General features: G+C 41.1%; 1 protein-coding gene across 1 annotated transcript in view; it reads right to left on the bottom strand.

The window, feature by feature from the left end:
• LOC148022570 (tRNA-specific adenosine deaminase TAD2-like) overlaps positions 1 to 17,544 on the bottom strand; it is a 29,840-nt gene extending 12,296 nt beyond the window's left edge. Inside the window, exons 1-4 of the mRNA XM_087695517.1 lie at positions 17,226 to 17,544; positions 17,095 to 17,132; positions 16,945 to 17,011; positions 176 to 335 (exon numbers count right to left, since the gene is read on the bottom strand). Of these exons, the coding sequence (XP_087551643.1) occupies positions 176 to 335; positions 16,945 to 17,011; positions 17,095 to 17,132; positions 17,226 to 17,291 (331 nt within the window). The 5' untranslated portion in view covers positions 17,292 to 17,544. The remainder of the gene's footprint in view (positions 1 to 175; positions 336 to 16,944; positions 17,012 to 17,094; positions 17,133 to 17,225) is intronic.
• Positions 17,545 to 20,436: the final 2,892 nt, after the last annotated feature.

The raw sequence follows: 20,436 nt of genomic DNA, 5'->3' as shown, positions 1-20,436 counted from the left end.
CAGTCTACTTGTTGCTAGTTAGGATTTTAGTTGAGGAGTTTGCTCGTCCTAGTCAATTGTCTACTGGTGGTTCATTTTTTTATAGGTTTTCTCCAAAATAGGAATAAGGGCTCCCTACAAAATCAATATAACAGCTTTGATATATCATGGATGCATAGTTCATCCAGTAACGTACCAAGAATAGAAAGAGCAGCAGCACACATGATGCATGGTTCACACGTAACATACAGTTCACAGTTGGAGAATCTGTCTGCAACTTCTTGTGGGGAGAGACCCTCCTGCTGCCATGCTAGTAAAATCTTATCTATTGCTTCCATTTCTGCATGCCGAGTTGCCTAGGATAATAAAATTAAAAAGAGGCAGAACAACATAAAGTTTCTGTCAATCTTCATATTTTTAAAGCACAAACAGTCAAAAAGGATTGCAGGCAAAAGTCGTTATGATTCATTCACTTGCAAAGTAAAAATTGGTTGTTCAAAGCATATTAGTTTTTGTGTCACAGATCAGATCATTTTACCACAAAAGACAGCCTTAAATCTTATTAAGAGTTGATTCTCAATGACAACTGCACGTTTAGACTCCCTAATATCTCAACATATACCAAATGAATACAGGCAAATTCCAGAATATCTCACATGCCTGACATTGAAAAAGCGAACACATGTCACTAGGACACATCACAGGCTGCTCTTATCACTACCACCTTCGTAGATCGAATCTGGCTTACAATGGCCATAGAGTAGTTGCCCACAATTTAAACCTCTTACTAACTTGTTGAAGGATGTTGATATCGGAAGACAAAAAATAAGCATGACAGAGGCTGCATAAAATCATTTGAAGCAGCCAAGGTGGGCATTCACACAAGCTTCTGAGTTTAGATGAACCCCTTAATGGCATCATTCATGCAAGCAAGTTTTCCTTAAAGCAATGCCTCAATGATGATACTAGTAAGTTGCCTATACAAATAAGAATATTTATTTTTCTGTGACAAGAAAATTCCCATGGGATTGGGTCAATGGCAACAGGTGTATCTTAGTTTGCCTTTGACTAATAAATTGTGACCTCCCACGCTCAATAGCACTTTTGACTATCAGAATAAATGATTGGTAAATCTTGTTTAACATGAAATTACTTCAGTAATCGAAGCATCCAAACTCCCTTCAAGAAGCTTCAGAAAAGTAGTATGCTTTGCACTTTGTATTCAGTATTCAGTAGAGAAGCCTACAAGAGTTGGTTGGATTCAATTCTTAGTTTCAGAGAGAGAGTTTGGAGTTGGCCTAGGGGCAGCCAAATTCACATTCAATAAGAAGAACGCGAAACATGAATAAGCCCTCCAGACTTGCTCAAGTCCATAAAGCGCCTTTTTATGTAAGCATCCTTTGCCTGTGGTGGGGGCAGTAGGGGGGCAGAAAAAGAAATACTCGAACACAGAATACGAGCACAATCACACAACAAAGCACAAATTGACAAAAGAACTAAGGAGGGTTCATTGGTAGGGTAACTCAAAGACAATGAATATAGAAGATGAATGAATAATGAATCAATAAATACAATGCTCAATGCAACAAACATGCTATGCAAGTTAATACCAAACCTTGGACTCTAATGCTCTAAAGGACCAAGGCGAAGGATATGCATTAGAGATTGTGCCGTACTCTATACGGATCTCGAAACATTGTAGACAACCTCCAAAACTGTTCAGCAGCAAAAAACACAGATCTAGAGATTTTGGATCCAGCTAAACATGTCTAGTGTCACAAGGACATGAGATTTTGAGATGCTTCAATCTTGCCAATAAGATTTGATTAAGTTATTAATCAAATGTGCAAGATTGTTTAGCACATGTAATGCACATGGCAGTTATTTCATGATAACAAGAAAAGGACCTCAAGGATGCAATGGATATCAAAGGCAAAAGTTGTGATAAGTTATACAACTGGGCTTTGGTGGTCAATTGATGTTAGTTTTGACCCTGGGACAATTTTGGCCAATAAATGTCAATGGTGACACTAGAGACTAGCATCATTAATTAATTAATTAATGCTAGTCTAAGGGTCAACACAAGTTAGGGACCACTCAAGTTGGAAATGGCCTAGCCAATTTAATTATGGATGGGCACATTTAATTTTGGGCAAGGTCAAAAGGCTAAAATTAATTTTCAAGTTTATTTAATTATGAAAATTAATTAAATGGCTAGAGAAAATGAATCAAATGACTCGATAATGCTAAAAAATGGGTTTAGAAGGCTACCACTTAGCAAAAATGCCCATGCAAACTGAGAAAACGTTTACCAGTCTAAGGATCAACAGTGGTTGGGAACACTCAAGTTGCAAATGGCCTAGCCAATTTAATTATGGATGGGCAAATTCAATTTCGGGCAGGGTCAGAAGGACTAAAATTAATTTTCAAGATTATTTTATTTTAAAAATTAATTAAATGGTTGGAGAAAATTAAATAAATGGCTGGTTTATACTGAAAAATGGATTCAGAAGGCTACCACTTGGCAAAAATGCCCATGCAAGTCGTTCAGCCAATTTACAGCCTGGTAGAGAAAGAGAGGGAGCTGCTAGTCCATTTTTTTATCAAAAAATGGTAATTAACTAAAGAAGACAACCACCTGGGGGGTTCAGCAGGCAAGGGACAACAAGGAGACACCTTCCAAGGGCTGGCAACAACATTGCTAATGAGGTGGCAACATTTTGGAGGTGCTTGGCAGTAGGTGAGTGTATTAAATGCAAACTGGAGCAAGCAACAAGAAGATTTTAGGGTTTTCTCGCGAAGAAAATCAGATTTCTCTCTCATCTTGGCCTTTTCTCACCTTCTCCAAACCCTTCCAAGGAGATCTCAGCCATTTTGAGCAGATCTCAACCAAATTTAGGGTGGATAGTAGAGGAATCTCTCCTAAAAACCCTAAATTTCTACATAAATTAAGATCTAGTAGCGACCTTGGGACTCCTGCCAACAAGAGAAGGCATCATACACTGAAATCAACACCCGAAATTCCTAGAATTAAGAGGGATTTCAAACACCAAGCCATCCATTGTGAATTCGGGCAACATTTTGTCAATTGCTAGTTTCATTTGTGCAAGTCTTGGATGAAAATCAAGGGGAAATTGGCCCAAATTGCTTGTTGATTGTTTGTACAACAAGAGGCTTTTGGATCAACAAAGGAGTTGTGGAATCTCAACTTGTACTCAATCCATCAGCAATTAAGGTTAAAGAAATACCAAAAGGGACGCCAATTTTGGGCCCAACCAGATGTCTATTGTCCAAGATTGATAAGGTAAAATGTGCATTTCAATTTATGCTCATTTATCAATTGTTGTAATTAAGTGCTTGATCAAGTTTTACCACCCTCTTCGAGAAGGAAGGCCAGTTTAATTGTTCCATTGCTGAGATACCGCTCAATCCCTTGATTTGGTGGGCCTGAGGCACTTGATTGAAGGTCAAAAGCTTTGCTCTAGTGCTGAAATTGTATTAAACTAAGCATTACAATAAGAATGTCTTCAAATACTAAGATGGAATCAAGCAAGGATAATGCCTCTCGATCTGAAAATTCACAAAGTATTGGGGAAAATGCAATGCCTAATCTTGGACAAGGCACACAGCATGGACAATAAGCTGATAATGTTGGTTTAGACCAAAATGTGGATCCTTCTAGGCCTTTAGAAGTTGATGATCAACAAGAGGAAGAGGAATTTGATAGCCAGTTTAAAGGTCAGCTAAGGACAGCAGCTGAAATGTTTATACAATTGGCAAATGATCCTCAATTCATGCACTTTTTGAACCCTTAAAGGATGGCAGCAAAGGCAAGAAGAGAAAATCTACTTCAAGAGCTTAAGAACAGCAAGATGCACTGAAGGAAGAGCCATATGCAAAGCCAACTTGGAAATGCCAATCCAATGTTTTTTGGACAGCAAGGCATGCATGCAATTATGGGGCAACTAGGATACTTTGGTGGTCGCACTAGTTTCCATGCTATGGTGGGTCAGGGAACATATATGAGGATGTATGGCACAACTCCTTATGGTATGCAACAACCAACGTGTGGTGTGCAAGGCCCAATGTATTCAAGTATGACTACTAATATACATAACCCCATGTATAGCAATGTTGGTATGATGCTAGGGCACAAAGTGGCAAGTTTGGCAATGCATATATGCAGTTCGCTATCTTTGGGACTCATGGTATTAATGTTGGTCATGCAAATGCTCTATATAGTGTTGGTCAAGAGGAAAAATGTAGCTAGTAATGCATGCAAGGTATGGGAAAATATATCTTGGTATACTTGGTAGTATGCAAATTCCCATGCATAGTCACATTGCAATGGTCCAAAGTATGCAAATAAAAATGTTTCCTAATGCATCCGGTATTGCTAGCATTTTAGGTACACATAAGGGGCTAGTCAACTAGATGCAATTTTGCATATTAGTTAAGTTGAAGTGCAACAATATGAAAGTATAAAGCATCACAATGCTTAAGGGGAAGAAAGACCTACAACCTAGTGGAAGTCTGAGGCAATTTAAGTTAGAGGTAAAGTTTCCATATGCTTCTTGGTGAAGATTCAGCATTGTTTTACCAATAGATGCAAAGTGGATGGAAAAGGATGACTTGGGAGATGATACTCATTTGTTGCAACTTTACCAAGATGCCTTTCAATCACACCTAATTTCAGTTCAAGCTTAGTCAGGTTCCGCAAAGCAAGGGTCCAGAGTATTGCATGATATTCAAGGGGAAGGTAGCACTTCCACTCCTCCGGTTGTGGACAACCCTTGTATGTAGCGGATCTCGGATGTATTTAGCATGCATCCAAGGTACTATGCTGACAGTATGTCTGCCATGAGAACCGAGGTAACTACTCTGTATACTACTCATTATGAGATATATGCAAATGAGTATGGTTATTACCGCAGCTCTAAGACTATACTCTGCATCAATTTGAAATCACTTCATAATCACTTGGACATGAGCTTTTGCCTCAGTTTTGATATCGATTTCTGATCAGTTTCAGCTCAGTTCTTGATCAATTTGAGAGCTGTTTATGGTCACTTTTGAAATTAGTTTTGCATCAATTTTTACATTAGTTACTGATCAGTCTTTACAATGAGTTTGTAATCAATTTGGGGTTACATTTGCAGCAATTTGTGATCAGTTATTCTCAGATCAGCAGATGATTGGTTTATGATTAGATTATGCTCAATTCTCAATGGTTTACAACTGATTCCATGGACAGCAACATGTTAGTCAACGCCATTGATAGTTATAGCAATGGTTTATATTGAGTTTATCCTTTACTATGGTTGTGAAGTTAAAAGAGTTGAGACACATGAGTTATAGATGGATCCAATGGGTTTCTAGCAACAATTCTAGACTATTTCTTAATATTATTTGATGTTTATGCAAGCTGGAATTTTCAGTAAGCTTTCGGGCATATAGCATGATTAGACAACAGTGGCCAATCTTATGATTGTGATGCCTTATGAAAATTCCAGTGTAGTAAACTTTTCATTTGGCACAATATAGTGCAATCGAGGACAATTGCAAGGATTTCAAAGGGAAGGTCTGTCATGGGGACGTGAGATTTTGACATGCTTTAATCTTGCCAATAACATTTCATTAAGTTATTAATCAAATGTGAAAGGTTGTTTAGCACATGTGATGCACATGGCAATTATTTCATGGTAACAGGTCAAGGACCCTGAGGATGCACTGGGTGTCAAAGGCAAAAGTTGTGAGAAGTTATGCCAACTAGGTTTTGGTGGTCAATTGGTGTTAGTTTTGACCCTAGGACAGTTGTTTGGCCAATAAATGTTAGTGGTGACACTAGGGACTAGCATTAATTAAAGTTAATGCTCAAGAGAGGTTGGGGACCACTCCAAGTTGCAAATGGCCTAGCCAATTTGATTATGGATGGGCACATTTAATTTTAGACAGGGTCAAAAGGGTTGAAATTAATTATTTAATTTTGAACATTAATTAAATGGTTAGATAATGCTTAAAAATGCACTTAGAAAGTTGCCATTTGGAAACAGTACCCATGCAAACTGAGAAAACGTTTTTGGCGGTTGGGTCTCAGCTTTAGTCAATTTATAATCTAGTAGAGAGAGAGAGAGAGAGAGAGAGGGGAGTTGTTAGTTGTTTCGAATCAAAGAACAACAATTTGTTGCAGAAGACAACCATCTAGGGGCCTCAACAAGCAGGGGACAGCAAGGAGACACCTTCCAAGGGTTGGCAATAGCATTGTTGATCAACTAACAACATTTTGGGGATACCTGGCAATAGGTGACTACATTAAATGCAGGTTGGAGCAAACAATATGTAGATTTTAGGGTTTTCTCGCAAAGAAAATCTGATTTCTCTCTCATCTTAGCTTTCTCTCACCTTCTCCAACCCCTCCTTCGGAGATGTCAGCATTTCTCAACCAATTTTGATGGATAGCAAAGGAATCTCTACTATAAACCCTAAATTTCCGCAAAAATTAGGGTCTAGCAGCCACCTTGGGACCCATACCAACAAGGGAAGGCATCATACACTGAAATCAACACCTGAAATTAGTGGAATTGACAAGGATTTTAGATGCCAAGATATCCATTGTGAATTCGGGTAACATTTCGCCCGTTGCTGGTTCCATTTGTGCAAGTTGGGTGAAAATCAAGGGGCAATTGGCCCAAATTGCTTTGCTGATTGTTTGTACGGCTAGAGGCTTTTGGATCAGCAAAGGAGATTGTGGAAGCAACTCGCATTGTGATATCCACTGGAGAGGGATGTGGACAGCAAAGGAATAGGGTGCCACCAATCTACAAAACAAGATTGGGTTGAGTGGTGGTCTATGAAACCATCTTTCCCTCTTGGCAAAGATGGTATAAACCTGATTGAACTTAAATTACAGCAAGCATTAAATACACAAATCTGGAATTATACACTTAACCACTCAATTTTGGACAGCCAACACCCAATTGACCCCAATAATTGGCAGCCCTTGCAGTATTTCATTAATTGTATTGCTCGAATTTGAAGTACAAAGCGATATAGGCTGATCCCTCTTCAAATTCAATACAATGGGCTGTCATAATGACCAGCACTGCTTGCGCGCAATTTGCCCCTTGATAGTACAACAATCCGAACACGGATTGGGTCAAAATCTCTTGCATGTATGCCACAATAATTTGAGAATGGACTACCCCTTGGTTTGGCTGTAAATATCTTGCTTTGAGCACCTACTCCAAGTTCTAAGTTTTCAATCATTGGTGGCTGTGGAAGCCCTGATTTTTGCTGTAAATTAGGGTTTCAACAGCAATTTCTGCACTTGCTCTTCACCTCAAGTTGGCATTGGCTAAGAATTGCCAAGGGCTAATTGGTAGACAAGAAAGAAAATCAACTGTAAGGATTATCTTTTGATTGATAGCTCTAATTGCAAATGCAATGGTTCCAACAACTTCAAAAGGGTGATAAAATCCCAATTCATCTGGCAAGCCCTCCTATTCTACCGCAACCTCTCACTGAGGGGGACGAGGAAACCCGTTTCCCTTGTCTTGTCATGCTGCACAATCAACTATCGCCTCTCTTAGCTCTCATCCAATGGCTCCTCTTGTGAGAGTGCACAACGGAAGAGAACCACAAACACAGAGAGATAAGAAGAGGAGAAGAGAAAGCAGGAAGACAAGAATGATCTGCATTGAACAAAGAAGAAAGTTGAATACAATGAGTACTAATTCAAACTCTGATTAGGGCTCACAACCACGAGATTACAGACTGACAAAATAAAGGCAAGCTAACACCCCCTCTCAGATCTTGGGAGAAGAAAGCATAGAAGCCTTGGACAAAGGCTTCATGAAGAGATCCGCCAAAATTGTCTGCCCATAGGACAATAGACCAATAACTTGAAATCCACAATCCGCTCTTGTACATAATGATATTGAACCTTGACATGCTTTGTGCACGCATGAAACACAAGGTTCTTTGCAAGAGCTAAGGCACTCTGGTTATCCCCATGCAACTAACTGGGACCTGTCTGCGAATAGCCAATCTCCACCAGCATCTGATAGAGCCAAATTGCCTCCCTAGCAATAGAACAAAGGGCACAATACTTGACTTTTGGAGAAGAAAGTGACACAATAGGATGTTTCTTACTACTCTAGAAGATAGCTCTCAATCCAACGGAGAAACCATAACCTGTAGTGGATCGTCTTGAAACCACATCATCTGCCCAATTGGAGTCACTCCATCTAGAAAGAGTGGCCCCCTCTCCATATTGAATCCACATCAACTACTCAATTGGAGTCGCCCCATCTAGAAAGAGTGGTCCCCTCTCCGTACATGATCCCATAGGATCAAGTCCCCTATAAGTAGTGTAGAACAAGCAAGGCAGCTCTCAAGTGATCATGAATAGGAGTCTTCATAAAAGAAGACAGCAATGTCACCACAAAGGAAATATTTGACTGAGTGTGAATAAGCCAAATCAATGAACCAACAAGGCATCAGTAACGGGCAGCATCTGGAAGAGGATCTCCTGTAGCCAAAAGCTTGGACTATGGGTCCATGGAGCAAGAAATAGGCCAACACTTGGCCATACCAAACTCCGAAAGCAACTCAGAAATAGGCCAACACTTGGCCATACCAGACTCCAAAAGCAACTCAGAGTTAAACATGTGTTGTGTGCCATCTGATAGATCTCCAAGCCAAGGAAGGAGCGTAGGACCTCCAGATCCATCATGTCAAACTCCTATCTCAATGTCTCAGAGTCCAATCAACCTCCTATGAGTCACTCCCTGTGATAATCAAGTCATTCGCATACAAGATGACAAGCACACACCTATCACCCTCAACCTTATAATAAAGGCTAGGGTCATGATCTGATCAATGGAAGCCACTTTGTAAGAAGAATTAATCAAGCATGATGTGGTGAGCCAGAGGAGACACGGAGACATTGCCTATGGGACTGTTCCAAAGCCCAGGAGATTTGGAGGAGAGCTCTTAGGATAGTATTCCATGGTACAGCGAAGTCCATGGTGGCGACATGGGGGGCTATAGCTTGGATCAGACAGAGGTCCAGCTTGCGGCTATGAGGACACTCAAGGGAGCATTTATTTTCTCATCATTGGACAACATCTAAGCAAGATCCCTACCCCATACTACTCACAAACACAGTGGACTCAAGGACATTGTCACAGATGGGAATTGGTTTCCAATATTATAGCTTGGTACATATGGACTGCGAGATGTAGCTAGGTCATTGATCTTCAAGATATACCCACTGGGGAGTCTTTATCAACGATTTGGATAGAGAGTCCACACTCTCCGTGGGAGATGGGAGAGGATGCAAGGCCGCTTCGAGAGGATAAGGAAGAAAAGAGAGGCTTTCTTGCGGATTTGGGATTCAGACACCTTCTTTCATACTATCCCTCAAATGGTCTAGCACTTTAGCCAACCAGATTGGTTATTCACACAATCATTGTATCTTTGATGTACCTAGTTACTCTTCACAAAGTTCCTTGTATGTTGTATTTACCTCAGGGATTTTCTTTGAGGTGTTATTAATAGAATTCTCTTTTCTTGGGAAAAAAAAAAAAGAAGAATCAATCAATCCTTTGATATCAAGCTCGAGGAACTTCCTCCAGGTCATAGAGAGCCTTCTGGAACCTATAAACATGGTCCTTCTCCTACACAAGAAAACCAAGAGACTATGAGACACGAATCTCCTCCTCTAGGATACCATTGAGAAAGGCAAACTTTACATCCATCTAGAAGACTGGCCACTAGTGATGAGCTACAAGAGCCAAGATAGCTTGAAAATTAGACATCCAAGCGGTAGGTGAAAAGGTCTCCGAGTAATCCAATCCTGTCCTTTGGACAATTCCCTTGGCAACAAGCCTAGCCTTATGCTTATCCAAGGATCAGTCTACAAGGTACTTGGCCTTGCAGACCCAATTCACACCAATCACCTTCAACTTCTTTGGGTACGAAACCAACTTCCAAATTTAGTTTCACTCGATAGAATCGAGCTCTTCCTACGTAGCTCAACACCATATACATTGTGCAAGAGCCTTATCAATTGTAGTAGGCTCATGATCTTGAAGAATCTATGACATAAGGGTGTAGTTCACACAAATTGAACTATCCCACTGGGTGTGCAATCTAGCTTATCTATATGGACCTCTAGGGGTAGCAAGAAAGTGGAAAACACTGGAGTCCTCTATAAGCTGCCAATACCACAACTGTGATAGGATCATCTTGTTGTAAAGGAGATTGAATAGTCTCATATACCTACAATGCACTTGTCTGGAATAGGGACTCCCCTCCCCCTCACTAGGTGAAGATAAATCCCTCCCATCCAAAGACGAAGACTCCTCTTCTAATAGCTCAACACCCCCAAAAGAAACCTAAGGGGATTGGGATGGAGTCGTCAAAGAAAGAATGAGTCATCAAAGAAAGAAGGAAAACTGGTGGAGAGGGAGAAGGAGGGGGACGAGTTGCAAGCTACTAATGCAAACTTTGGGAATGTATTTAATCAGCTTTGTGATGGCCAAAGATAGGGGCATTATGTGCTTAGAGATGGCTTCCTTATGATGCATAGGCAACTATGTGTCACTAAGCAATTGAGGCCTAAAATCATGATTGAAACTCGTGCTCTTCCATATGCAAGACATAAGAGGCATTGATGCCATAGTCAATGCAATGGATCATTTCTTTTATTGGCCATAGGCCTTGGCCAAGCATTGCTATGGATTTCATTTTTTATCTTCCATAGAAACCTACAAGAAATAACGGAATTTGTGTTAGGAATCATGATTGTTGTGCCTTGTCATCTCCTGCTTGTGAACCTCAGTCTGAGTCAACTGAGTACTTTAGGAGCTCTAACATGTCTGTCATTTGTTTTGACGGAGGAGGTAGCTCATTCTAGAGCAGCCATTTCATTGCCTTTTTTTGCATTTTCTCCTCTAGTCAAGCTTCAGTGTGTATTTCCTGCACAATTACTGCATTTCCAATCTATCATCACCTACCGAACACCATCCATCCCTATTGAGATTTTTTTGCCATGTCAGCATATTGCGACTGCATTTAATGCAATCAGCCCATATTTTGGGCCCTCAAGTGCAGGTTGGCCAGCATTTTGGGATTTGGGCTATTTATAGCCCCTAGTTGGCTGGTCATTTTCATCCTTTTGTCTTCCACTTTGCAGGTGCACACTCCGACTTGGGTTTTCTCCTCCATCTCCGGTCCTCACTAACATTATGGGCTGCGTGCAAGGAGTGATCAGTCCTCTTCTTGTATTCAATCATGATGCTTGCCATTTTGGAGTCTTATGATTTGGCGGAACTTGTTACACAGGTTATTCATCGTCCTTCTTTGAAAGACAAGTCTAGACTCTCTTCTAGTGATAAGGTGGAGTTGGCAAAGGCTCAAGCACATTGGGATGATAAACTCAATGCTCGCATCTGCTCGTTTTTATTTCTCTCATGCACTACAGTTGTTATCTCTCATATTGAGCATTTGACGGTGGCCCCCAAGAGATATGGCTAGAGCTTGATCAGATGTACAATCATATGACCATCGTGAAACGAGTTTCTTTGGAAGAGCAAATGAGGACCATGAGTGTCAACAAGTCATCTTCTATGCCGGAGCATATTAACAAGCTGAGGCAACTTTAGATGCACATACAAAACGCAAGAAAGGTGATCGCTTCTGAAGAGATGGCGATAACTCTTCTTTCACAGTTACCGCCCCATTTCAATGGCTTTTATTCCGCATTGATTGCTTCAAGGTGGTCTGAGACTCTTTGGTGGGAAGAGTTGGTTCCTATGGTCTTGGACCAAGAGGAGCAGTTGAAAAGGACCAATGCTTCCAAATCTAAAGCCTTGGTTGGTCAGTCCTCTCAGAAGAAGGGGAAGGACCAAAAGGAGGAGGAGGACAAATCCAAGAAGAACAAAGAAAAGGAGTCCACTTGTCACATCTATGGCAAGACAGGTCACTGGAAGAAGGATTGCCCCAACAAGGAGAAGAAGAACAAGGAGAAAAGGGAGAAACCTTCAAAGGATTCCAGAGTGGTGGCTACTCCCTCATCAGAGCTTTACTCCACTTTGAGGTGGTTGAGGATTCAACCCTAAAGGCTTTTGATGCTGCGCTGACAGCCCCATACACTCGGGAGTGGATTGTTGATAGTGGGGTACCTCACAGCACATGACTACTCCTTCAACAGATGCTGCTCATTTGCAACCTTCGCATGGCTAGATTCTCATTGGTGATAGTTCGTCTATTCCTATTAAGGGACGAGGTGACATGCATCTTATTCGAGATGGCAGAGGTGGTGCTGATACATTTGAGGTGCTTTATGTACCAGCCTCAGGATACCATCTACTTTCACTGCACAAGATACGTGCCCTCGGCCTTTTGGTCGAATTTGATGTGGATTCTTTTCAAATCCTTGATCATGGATCGAGACAGGTTCTTTCTTCAGGTTATGAGGAAAATGAAGTTTATAAGTTGTGGTCTTCTTCTGCCTTGAGTTTTCTTCTTCTTACCTCACACACTCACTCCGAGCTTTCGCATGCTCAGTTTGGCCACCTCAACTATGATTACCTTTGGAAGACATCAAAGGGACAGTTTGTTCGAGGTTTGCTCGATATTGTGGTGAGCCAGCAACCTTGTGTATCTTGCATCCATGATGGGAAGCAAACTCATGATGCTCTTCCCAAACAGCAACGCTTCAAGGCGGTCTTCAACACCCTTGGAGCTTGTTTTCACCAATCTCTGTGGACCAATGAGGACGAAGTCCCTTCGCGGGAGCTTGTATTTCATGCTAATTGTGGATGATTACAGCCAGATGACCTAGACTTATTTCTTGAAGCTAAAATCAGAGACTCTCTCAAGTTTTAAGGGTTGGTTGCTCTTTGAGGAGAACTGATAAGGCCGAAAGCTGAAGACCTTACGACCGAATAAGGGCGGAGAATTTGTTTCTAATACTAAGCTTGCTCGTTTTTGTGCAGATCGTGGTATTCACCAAGAGTTTGCAAATACAAACACCCTCAGGAGAAAGGCATCTTGGAGCAAAAGAATTGCGGTGTGATCGAGATGGCCTGGAGCAGCGTCATGGAGCAGCATCAAACACCGCAGTGTCTATGGGCTGAGGCTGTGGTTACCGCAATTCACTTCCTCATCGTTCCCTTACTTCCGTTGTTGTTGGTATGACTCCATATAAGGTGTATTTTGGGTCTAAGCCGGATGTTTCTTTTTTCAAGATTTTTGGGTGTGATGCCTATGTTTACATCCCGAAGACACAACATGACAAATTTGAAGCAGCTTCCAAAAGACACGTGTTTGTGGGCTATAGCTCACAATCTTAAGGCTATCGATTGTATGATCCCGTTAAGTGGGATGTACACGAGCCATGATGTTAGGTTCATGGAAATTCCAGCCTCAAAGGGGGGTGAGAAACACCGTGTTCTTGGAGATCCCAATAATAGCTGGGAACCAGCGGACTGTTCCTCTAGAGCCTATGCCTCTTGAGGACTCTTCTTTGGATGAGGAGCTTAGTTCTCAACCACCAGATTTACTAATTGCACCCCAGCCATCAGTGGATCTTCCAAAAACTTCAACAGACGGAGAGCAACGAGGTGAGATCTGACCTCCTCGTTGGGCTCATGACACTCTTTGTGATGTAGAGATTGTGGGGGTCCCTGAGGAGTGGCAACCGCAAGATGGCCCACAGCATTCTCTGAGGAACCAAGCACACCACACCGAGCTTTTTTACACTAATTACTGTTTGATGACTCATGTCATACAAGATCGCGAACCCACCTCTGTGAAGAAGGCTTTACAACATGATCATTGGTGAAAAGTGATGGAGCAAGAGCTGGGGTCGATTGAGAGGAATGGCACTTGGTAGCTTGTACCGAAGCCTCCTCATAAGAAAATCATTGGAGTCAAATGGGTCTTCAAGCCCAAGTAATGTAGTGATGGCACGTTGGACAAGCACAAGGCCTACCTTGTTGCTAAAGGTTTTGCACAACGCCCAAGTATTGATTTCCATGATACCTTTGTCCCTACAACTCAGATGGCTGCTATTTGCACCGTTCTTGCCTTAACTAGCCATAGGAGCTGGCCAGTCTATCAGCTGGATGTGAGGTTTGCCTTCTTAAATGGGGATTTGAAATAGGAGCTCTATGTTGAGTAGCCTCCAGGCTTTGGTTCTTCTAATGGTCAGGTGTACAAATTGAGGAAGGCTCTCGATGGCCTCAAGCAGACTCCCCGTGCTTGGAATGAGAAGATTGACTCGTTTCTCCAAGAGAAATTGGGGTATCGGCATTCCAAAGCCGACCCCCAGATTTATGTTCACACCTCAGGTGGTCGTGTGTTGTTTCTCCTTTATGTGGACGACTTAATTATAACATGTGACCATACTCAGATGGTCGAGCAACCAAAGGCAACACTTCATGAGAAGTTTGAGATGACGGATATGGGACTTCTTCACTTCTTTCTAAGTCATGAGATTTATCAGACTCCCAAGGGGATCTTTATTTCCCAACAGCGGTATGTACAGGAACTCTTGACTACATGTGAGATGGAGAGATGCAAGTCTCTTACGACTCCTATGGACCCGAATTGGAAGGCTACCACTCATTCCAATTCTCCTTTGGCCGATGCTACTCGTTATAGGCAGTTCGTTGGCTCCTTGATCTTACTTCTTAATACTCGTGTTGACTTATGTTATGTTATAGGTGTATTGGCCAAGTTCATGAGTGAACCCAAGATGGTGCATTGCCAGGCTGCTCAGAGGATTTTGCAATTCCTACGAGAGACTCCTAATCTTGGGATCTATTATCCAGCAAGTACCGATTCTACAAGGATGGAGTGATTCGGATTGGGCTGGCAATGTAAATCATCGGAGATCCACGACCGGTTATTGCTTTACTTTGGGTGTTGATGTTGTTTCATGATGGAGCAGCAAGAAGCAACCCGCAGTTGCCCTATCTTCGACTGAGGTGGAGTATTGGCCAGTGTCTGTTAGCAGTCATGTTTGTGCGCACTCTCACAGTGTCTTCTACTACATGTGAGACAATGTCGATCACAAGCTCTTGGAGGAGCTTGGTTGCCACCAGCACGGTCCTACTATTCTTTGGTGCGACAATGAGAGTTTGCCGGCGTCTTCTACTACATGTGAGACAATGTCGATCGTAAGCTCTTGGAGGAGCTTGGTTGCCAGCAACACGGTCCTGCTATTCTTTGGTGCAACAATGAGAGTTGCCGGCATCTTCTACTACATGTGAGACAATGTCGATCGCAAGCTCTTGGAGGAGCTTGGTTGCCAGCAGCACGGTCCTACTATTCTTTGGTGCGACAATGAGAGTTGCATCACCTTGGCCAAGAACCTTGTGTTTCATGCTCGGACGGAGCATATTAAGATCCAGTACCATTCCATTTGAAAAAAGATTCTGGATGAGACTATTTTCCAATCTATTGCAAGACACAGGACAATCTTGCAGACTTGTTTACGAAGGCACTTCCTCAAGCTTTACTTCAACAGCACTCCAGACCCCTTAGTCTTCAGCAGTGTCCAAGATTTGAGAGGGGGTCTTAGAGCTAGACATAGGCAGGTCCAGCAAGCAACAGCAGGTGGCAACAGGTATAGCATGCGAGCCACGTGGCAGTTGACATGTGTCAGGCGACCAGGGCAGCAGACTACAGTCAAACAGTTTTTCTATCCAATCGACTGCATTTAATCCAACCGACCTGTTATTTTTTGCCATTTATTGCTGGATTATTTATTGGGCCTCGATCTTCACATTCTTAGTCAATTGTGCTCCCAGTTTTCAAGCTGTAGGCCATAAAGACTACCCTTGGGGTTCACAAAGAGTGAGATCTGCGAGATGGAGACATACGCAGACATTCTCTCTACATCTGTGTATATATCTGCATCCCTATACAACATTTTTCATTGCAAAATTTCTACGTTTCACTGTCTCTTTCTCTCTTACTCTCTCTGTTCACTCTGTCTTGGTCATTTACTTCCGCATTGCTTCACTCTGACAAGTTCAACCTGCATTTATGCACATTAGTCAGTTTCTTCATTTGGGGCTATTTATAGCTGCCCTCCCCACTCCACTACCAATTCACATCATTGTTAGCCGTTCTCATCATTCTATCATCATTGTTTTGCCTTCGTCTAGTGCCCTTATTGACACTCTGTGCTCCATATAGGGGCTGACTTTGGATATAGTCAATTTGTTTCTTCGGTTCTAATGCATTCTTCTTGTCTATCTCCATCTTCTCTATTCACTCCATGTTCTTGTTCTTTTCCGTTGTGCAATCTCACATGAGACTAAATAATGGATGGAAATCAGGGTGCCGATAGGGTGCTTTTATTTAGGCCACAAATATATAATACTCAAGAGAGTCAACATGTTTCAAAATAGAGAGATTTCAATGAGAACAACCCCCCTTAAAGCATTTCATCAGCAATATAGATCTTGTAAGCAAATCCGTACCAATTTTGTTTCCTAGAACAATGAATTGACATTTGAAATGATTGGCTTCTATGTTTGACAAGCCCATACAATTATGGAATTCATCAATCTAGTAATCTAATTTGTATTTTCCAAAAAAGTTCAAGGCATTATGGCTCCCCTCTTCCCCCAATTCCAACATGTCTAAAGACTTTGATAAGAGTTCATGTTGTTATTAAATTGTGTCGCAACTTGAGCAAACATCTCCATATAGTAATTGAAGAACTCTAATCAAAGCCCAAATGAAAAGAACAGACCTCAATATCGTCTGGTGCTTAATCCAATCTACTTCATGATAAAGAAAGGCTAGGTCAAGACTGGTTCATAGATTAATATTTCAACATAGCACCCTTCACTATTGTCTTGACGTTGCTGAAAACAAGACAGGCAAAATGAAGTTTACGAGCAATAAGGAAGTGCTATTGAGGAGTACAGATAGACGTACATTTCTAGTTGCATTAGTTTTGTTGCTTCCGGCTGCAATAACTTCTCCATTTTCCACGATCACACACCTGCGATGAGAATATTTGCAGTAAGCTTTAAATACAGAGTAAAGAACCCCGTGAAGAAAATTGGCTGCGCAATAGAATACTACCCGATGGGGACCTCCAACGCTTGCAAAGCACTCCTAGCCTGAAATGTGACTCAAGGAGAAAGACAAGATGTCAGTAGAAGCCTTGTACTTACAGCAACTTAGATACACTAATTAGCTTTGTAGTGATGCACCTCTTTGAGTGCGAGTTGCATGAAAGGCAGTGGCAAGTTTTCTGCTTCTGCATGAGTGTCATCCATTGCAATGCCTCGGAGCAGTACTCTGATATATCTCCTTTTGACCGTCTCGGCGGATTTGCTCGGCTAGATTTGTAGGCGGGAAAATAGCTTGCAACCAGTTTACGTGGGCTCCTTCGAGCGTCGAGAGGGTTGGGGTGATGGTCTTCAGGTCGTGCAGGTACGCCCCTGAGAGACGACGCATTACAAATGCCGCCCACCCACCAGTGACATATACAGTGCGCTGTACTCCGACCCTCTGCTACTAATACTAAGAGCCAAGCCACACCTAAGTAAATTTCACTTGCAAATATATATATGTATATATATATTTAAAGGGAGTTTATAGATTATATTTTATTATATATGTTAACATATTTATTATTATATATATAACCTACATACGCACTTTCAAAACTATGGTGCAAGAGACTTCATTCTCCAAGGTATGAATAACCTCTTGCAAGGCTATACTCCTATTGTATCTTTCTTATGTCTTATAGGCTAATGTATTTATACTTCCTTATAGAATTTTTTGTGCATTTGGTAGATATTCCATCCCTTGTTTTTTTCCCACTTCTCTTTCACTCTCCTTTGACTCAGTGCTCGTATTATGTATAACACATGATAATCCCATGATTTATACTGCATAGTAGCTTTCCCTTCACCTTTCCACCCTCTCTTTTGCTCCCCTACAATACCAACCTAGGCTTATATTACTTGTGTTTTGCAATGCAAATGGGATCATTATAACCCTACCACCACATCTTTCTACTCCTTCTCCCTTAGATTCTCTTCATATGAATTTTCGGCAATGTGGTAGACTCACGAGGGAACTACTTTCTTCATTGGCTTATTCAATTATACACAATATATCATTCGCTAATCAAGTGGTAAAAGCAAGTTGTGGATAGAAAATAGTTTAGCACCTTTGACTATTTCCATTGTGGCACACTTACACACGCATACATATGCTCTTCATGCTATTCTCATCCTTTGATTAAATTCTATGAGGCCTTGTGTAATTATAACATTTGGGGAAAAAGAGGTAGAACTGTCATATATGCATACATACATACGTGTGTGTGTGTGTGTGTGTGTGTGTGTGTGTGTGTGTGTGTGTGTGTGTGTGTGTGTGTGTGTGTGTGTGTGTGTGTGTGTGTGTGTGTGTGTGTGTGTGTGTGTGTGTGTGTGTGTGTGTGTGTGTGTGTGTGTGTGTGTGTGTGTGTGTGTGTGTGTGTGTGTGTGTGTGTGTGTGTGTGTGTGTGTGTGTGTGTGTGTGTGTGTGTGTGTGTGTGCGCGCGCGCGCGCGCGCGCACGTGCGCATGCAAAGAGTTTGACTACCTTGCATCCTAGCATGTGGCATATTTTAGTTTCCCTTGAAGCTTTTGGGGGAGCTAATATGTGACAGTTGCCCCCAAACCTTTCAATACAAAGTATAATAAAATAATAGAAGATGTGACTAAGCACATGACTATCATTTAGGGCATCTTGTGAGCATCTCGAGAGAATATAGTCACTTTTTGGTCACCACTGCCAATGACTTTGACAAATGAAAAAAGGCCCATTTGAGACCAAAACTCGTTCGTTAAAGTTTTTTTGCTGATCAATAAAACTAGAAAACTGAGATATGTGTAGTTTTGACACCTCGACTCTTGAGAAAAATGTCATTACTGATGTGCACTTCAATATATATATTGTCATTTAGGACTGTGAGCTTTACAAGTTGAGTATCATTAGCTCGTGTGCGCTAGTTATAGAATATTGCAACAGTACCAAGAAACATAACATGCTTTTTAATTTTGTTAAGTACCCCATATTATGCTATAATATGGTATAATCATATGATATATAGTCTATTACTATGAAAATAGTCATTTTGTGATTTTTTTATTGTTATTTTCTATTCATCACATAATAGTCACTCGTTATACATGTAGGCGTATAGCAGTAGTCACATTCTGGTAGGTTAATGGGTACAAAATTCATATGTGTTGTGTTTCTTATTTTTATTTTCTATTCATCACATAATAGTGACTTGTTACACATGTACACATGGCACTAGTAACATTCTATTAGGCAGATAGGTACAAAATTCATATCTTTTGTATTTCTAGTATTACATGCATATGCATATAGCGTTGATTGCATTGCACACGTGTAATAAGTCACTATTATGTGACTAATAGAAAATAATAATAATAATTTACAAAAACATAAATAAAAATATTTGTATTTTCATAGTAATGAACTTAAGGTATTCTACGTTCTTTAAAATTTGGTTCTTCTTAACTCGAGTTCATTCTTTTTTACTTTTAAGTTCCCTTCTCTCTCTATTTCCCTCATTCTGTATCTTGATTTCTTTAAACAAAGTGATGGAATCACAAGGGCCTACCATGATAAAGAGTACTCGTGAAGTTTAAATGCTTCCTAAAGGTTTAAAATTTACCATAAAGAAAACAAGGGCTCACTATCATGCGCAAGAGCATTGCCCTCCGGTGTTTTTTCCCTACTTTATCTCGAGTGCCTATTGTCTCAAAATGCTTGTAGGATAGGCAACTAAAGTGCCAACAGACAAACACCCTTGTAAAATAAGAACAGATTTTTCTTTGTATGGGTATCTCTTTGATCCCTATGTAACATGGGTATCTCTTTGATCCCTATGTAACATACTACCAAATCCTACCAATTTTGATTGGATATGGTACCAATAACATGGCAAGGCTCCGCCTTTTAGGCAATTCCAGGCTAGATATGCCAAATACAAGTTGGATGGCTATGTAAAAATCAAAATTGGTAGGATTTGAACTATCATTGGCACAAGTTCCACCTATCTTTAATTTCCACATACATTGCTTTGTTATAGGGCCTTGGATTGCTCTTTTAGGAGCCTATGTGCTCCTTTTGGAGGACTACTCCTTCTATGCCCTCATGTTGGAGCCCATGTGCTTTGAGTATATTTCCTTCTAGACTCATGAATTAGCCTAGTTCTCTTTATAGTGGGTGGCAAAGTTGTTGCTTCAACTCCTCTTATTATGACCCCTTCTACATGCCCACAAACAAGTACATCGTGGCCAACCCCATGCTACTCTCCACCTTTGTTGATGTGTCATGTCTACTGCCCTACGAGAACCTTAGCCCCAAAAAGTGCTTTGAGCATTGCCTATTT

The sequence above is a fragment of the Lygodium microphyllum genome, chromosome 16 (genome assembly GCF_053477565.2).
Source record: "Lygodium microphyllum isolate KBCC chromosome 16, Lygodium_microphyllum_v1.1.10, whole genome shotgun sequence".
Classification (NCBI taxonomy): Eukaryota; Viridiplantae; Streptophyta; class Polypodiopsida; order Schizaeales; family Lygodiaceae; genus Lygodium; species Lygodium microphyllum.
The sequence above is the reverse complement of the archived record's forward strand: the minus strand, read 5'-3'. Positions and strand labels throughout refer to the sequence as shown.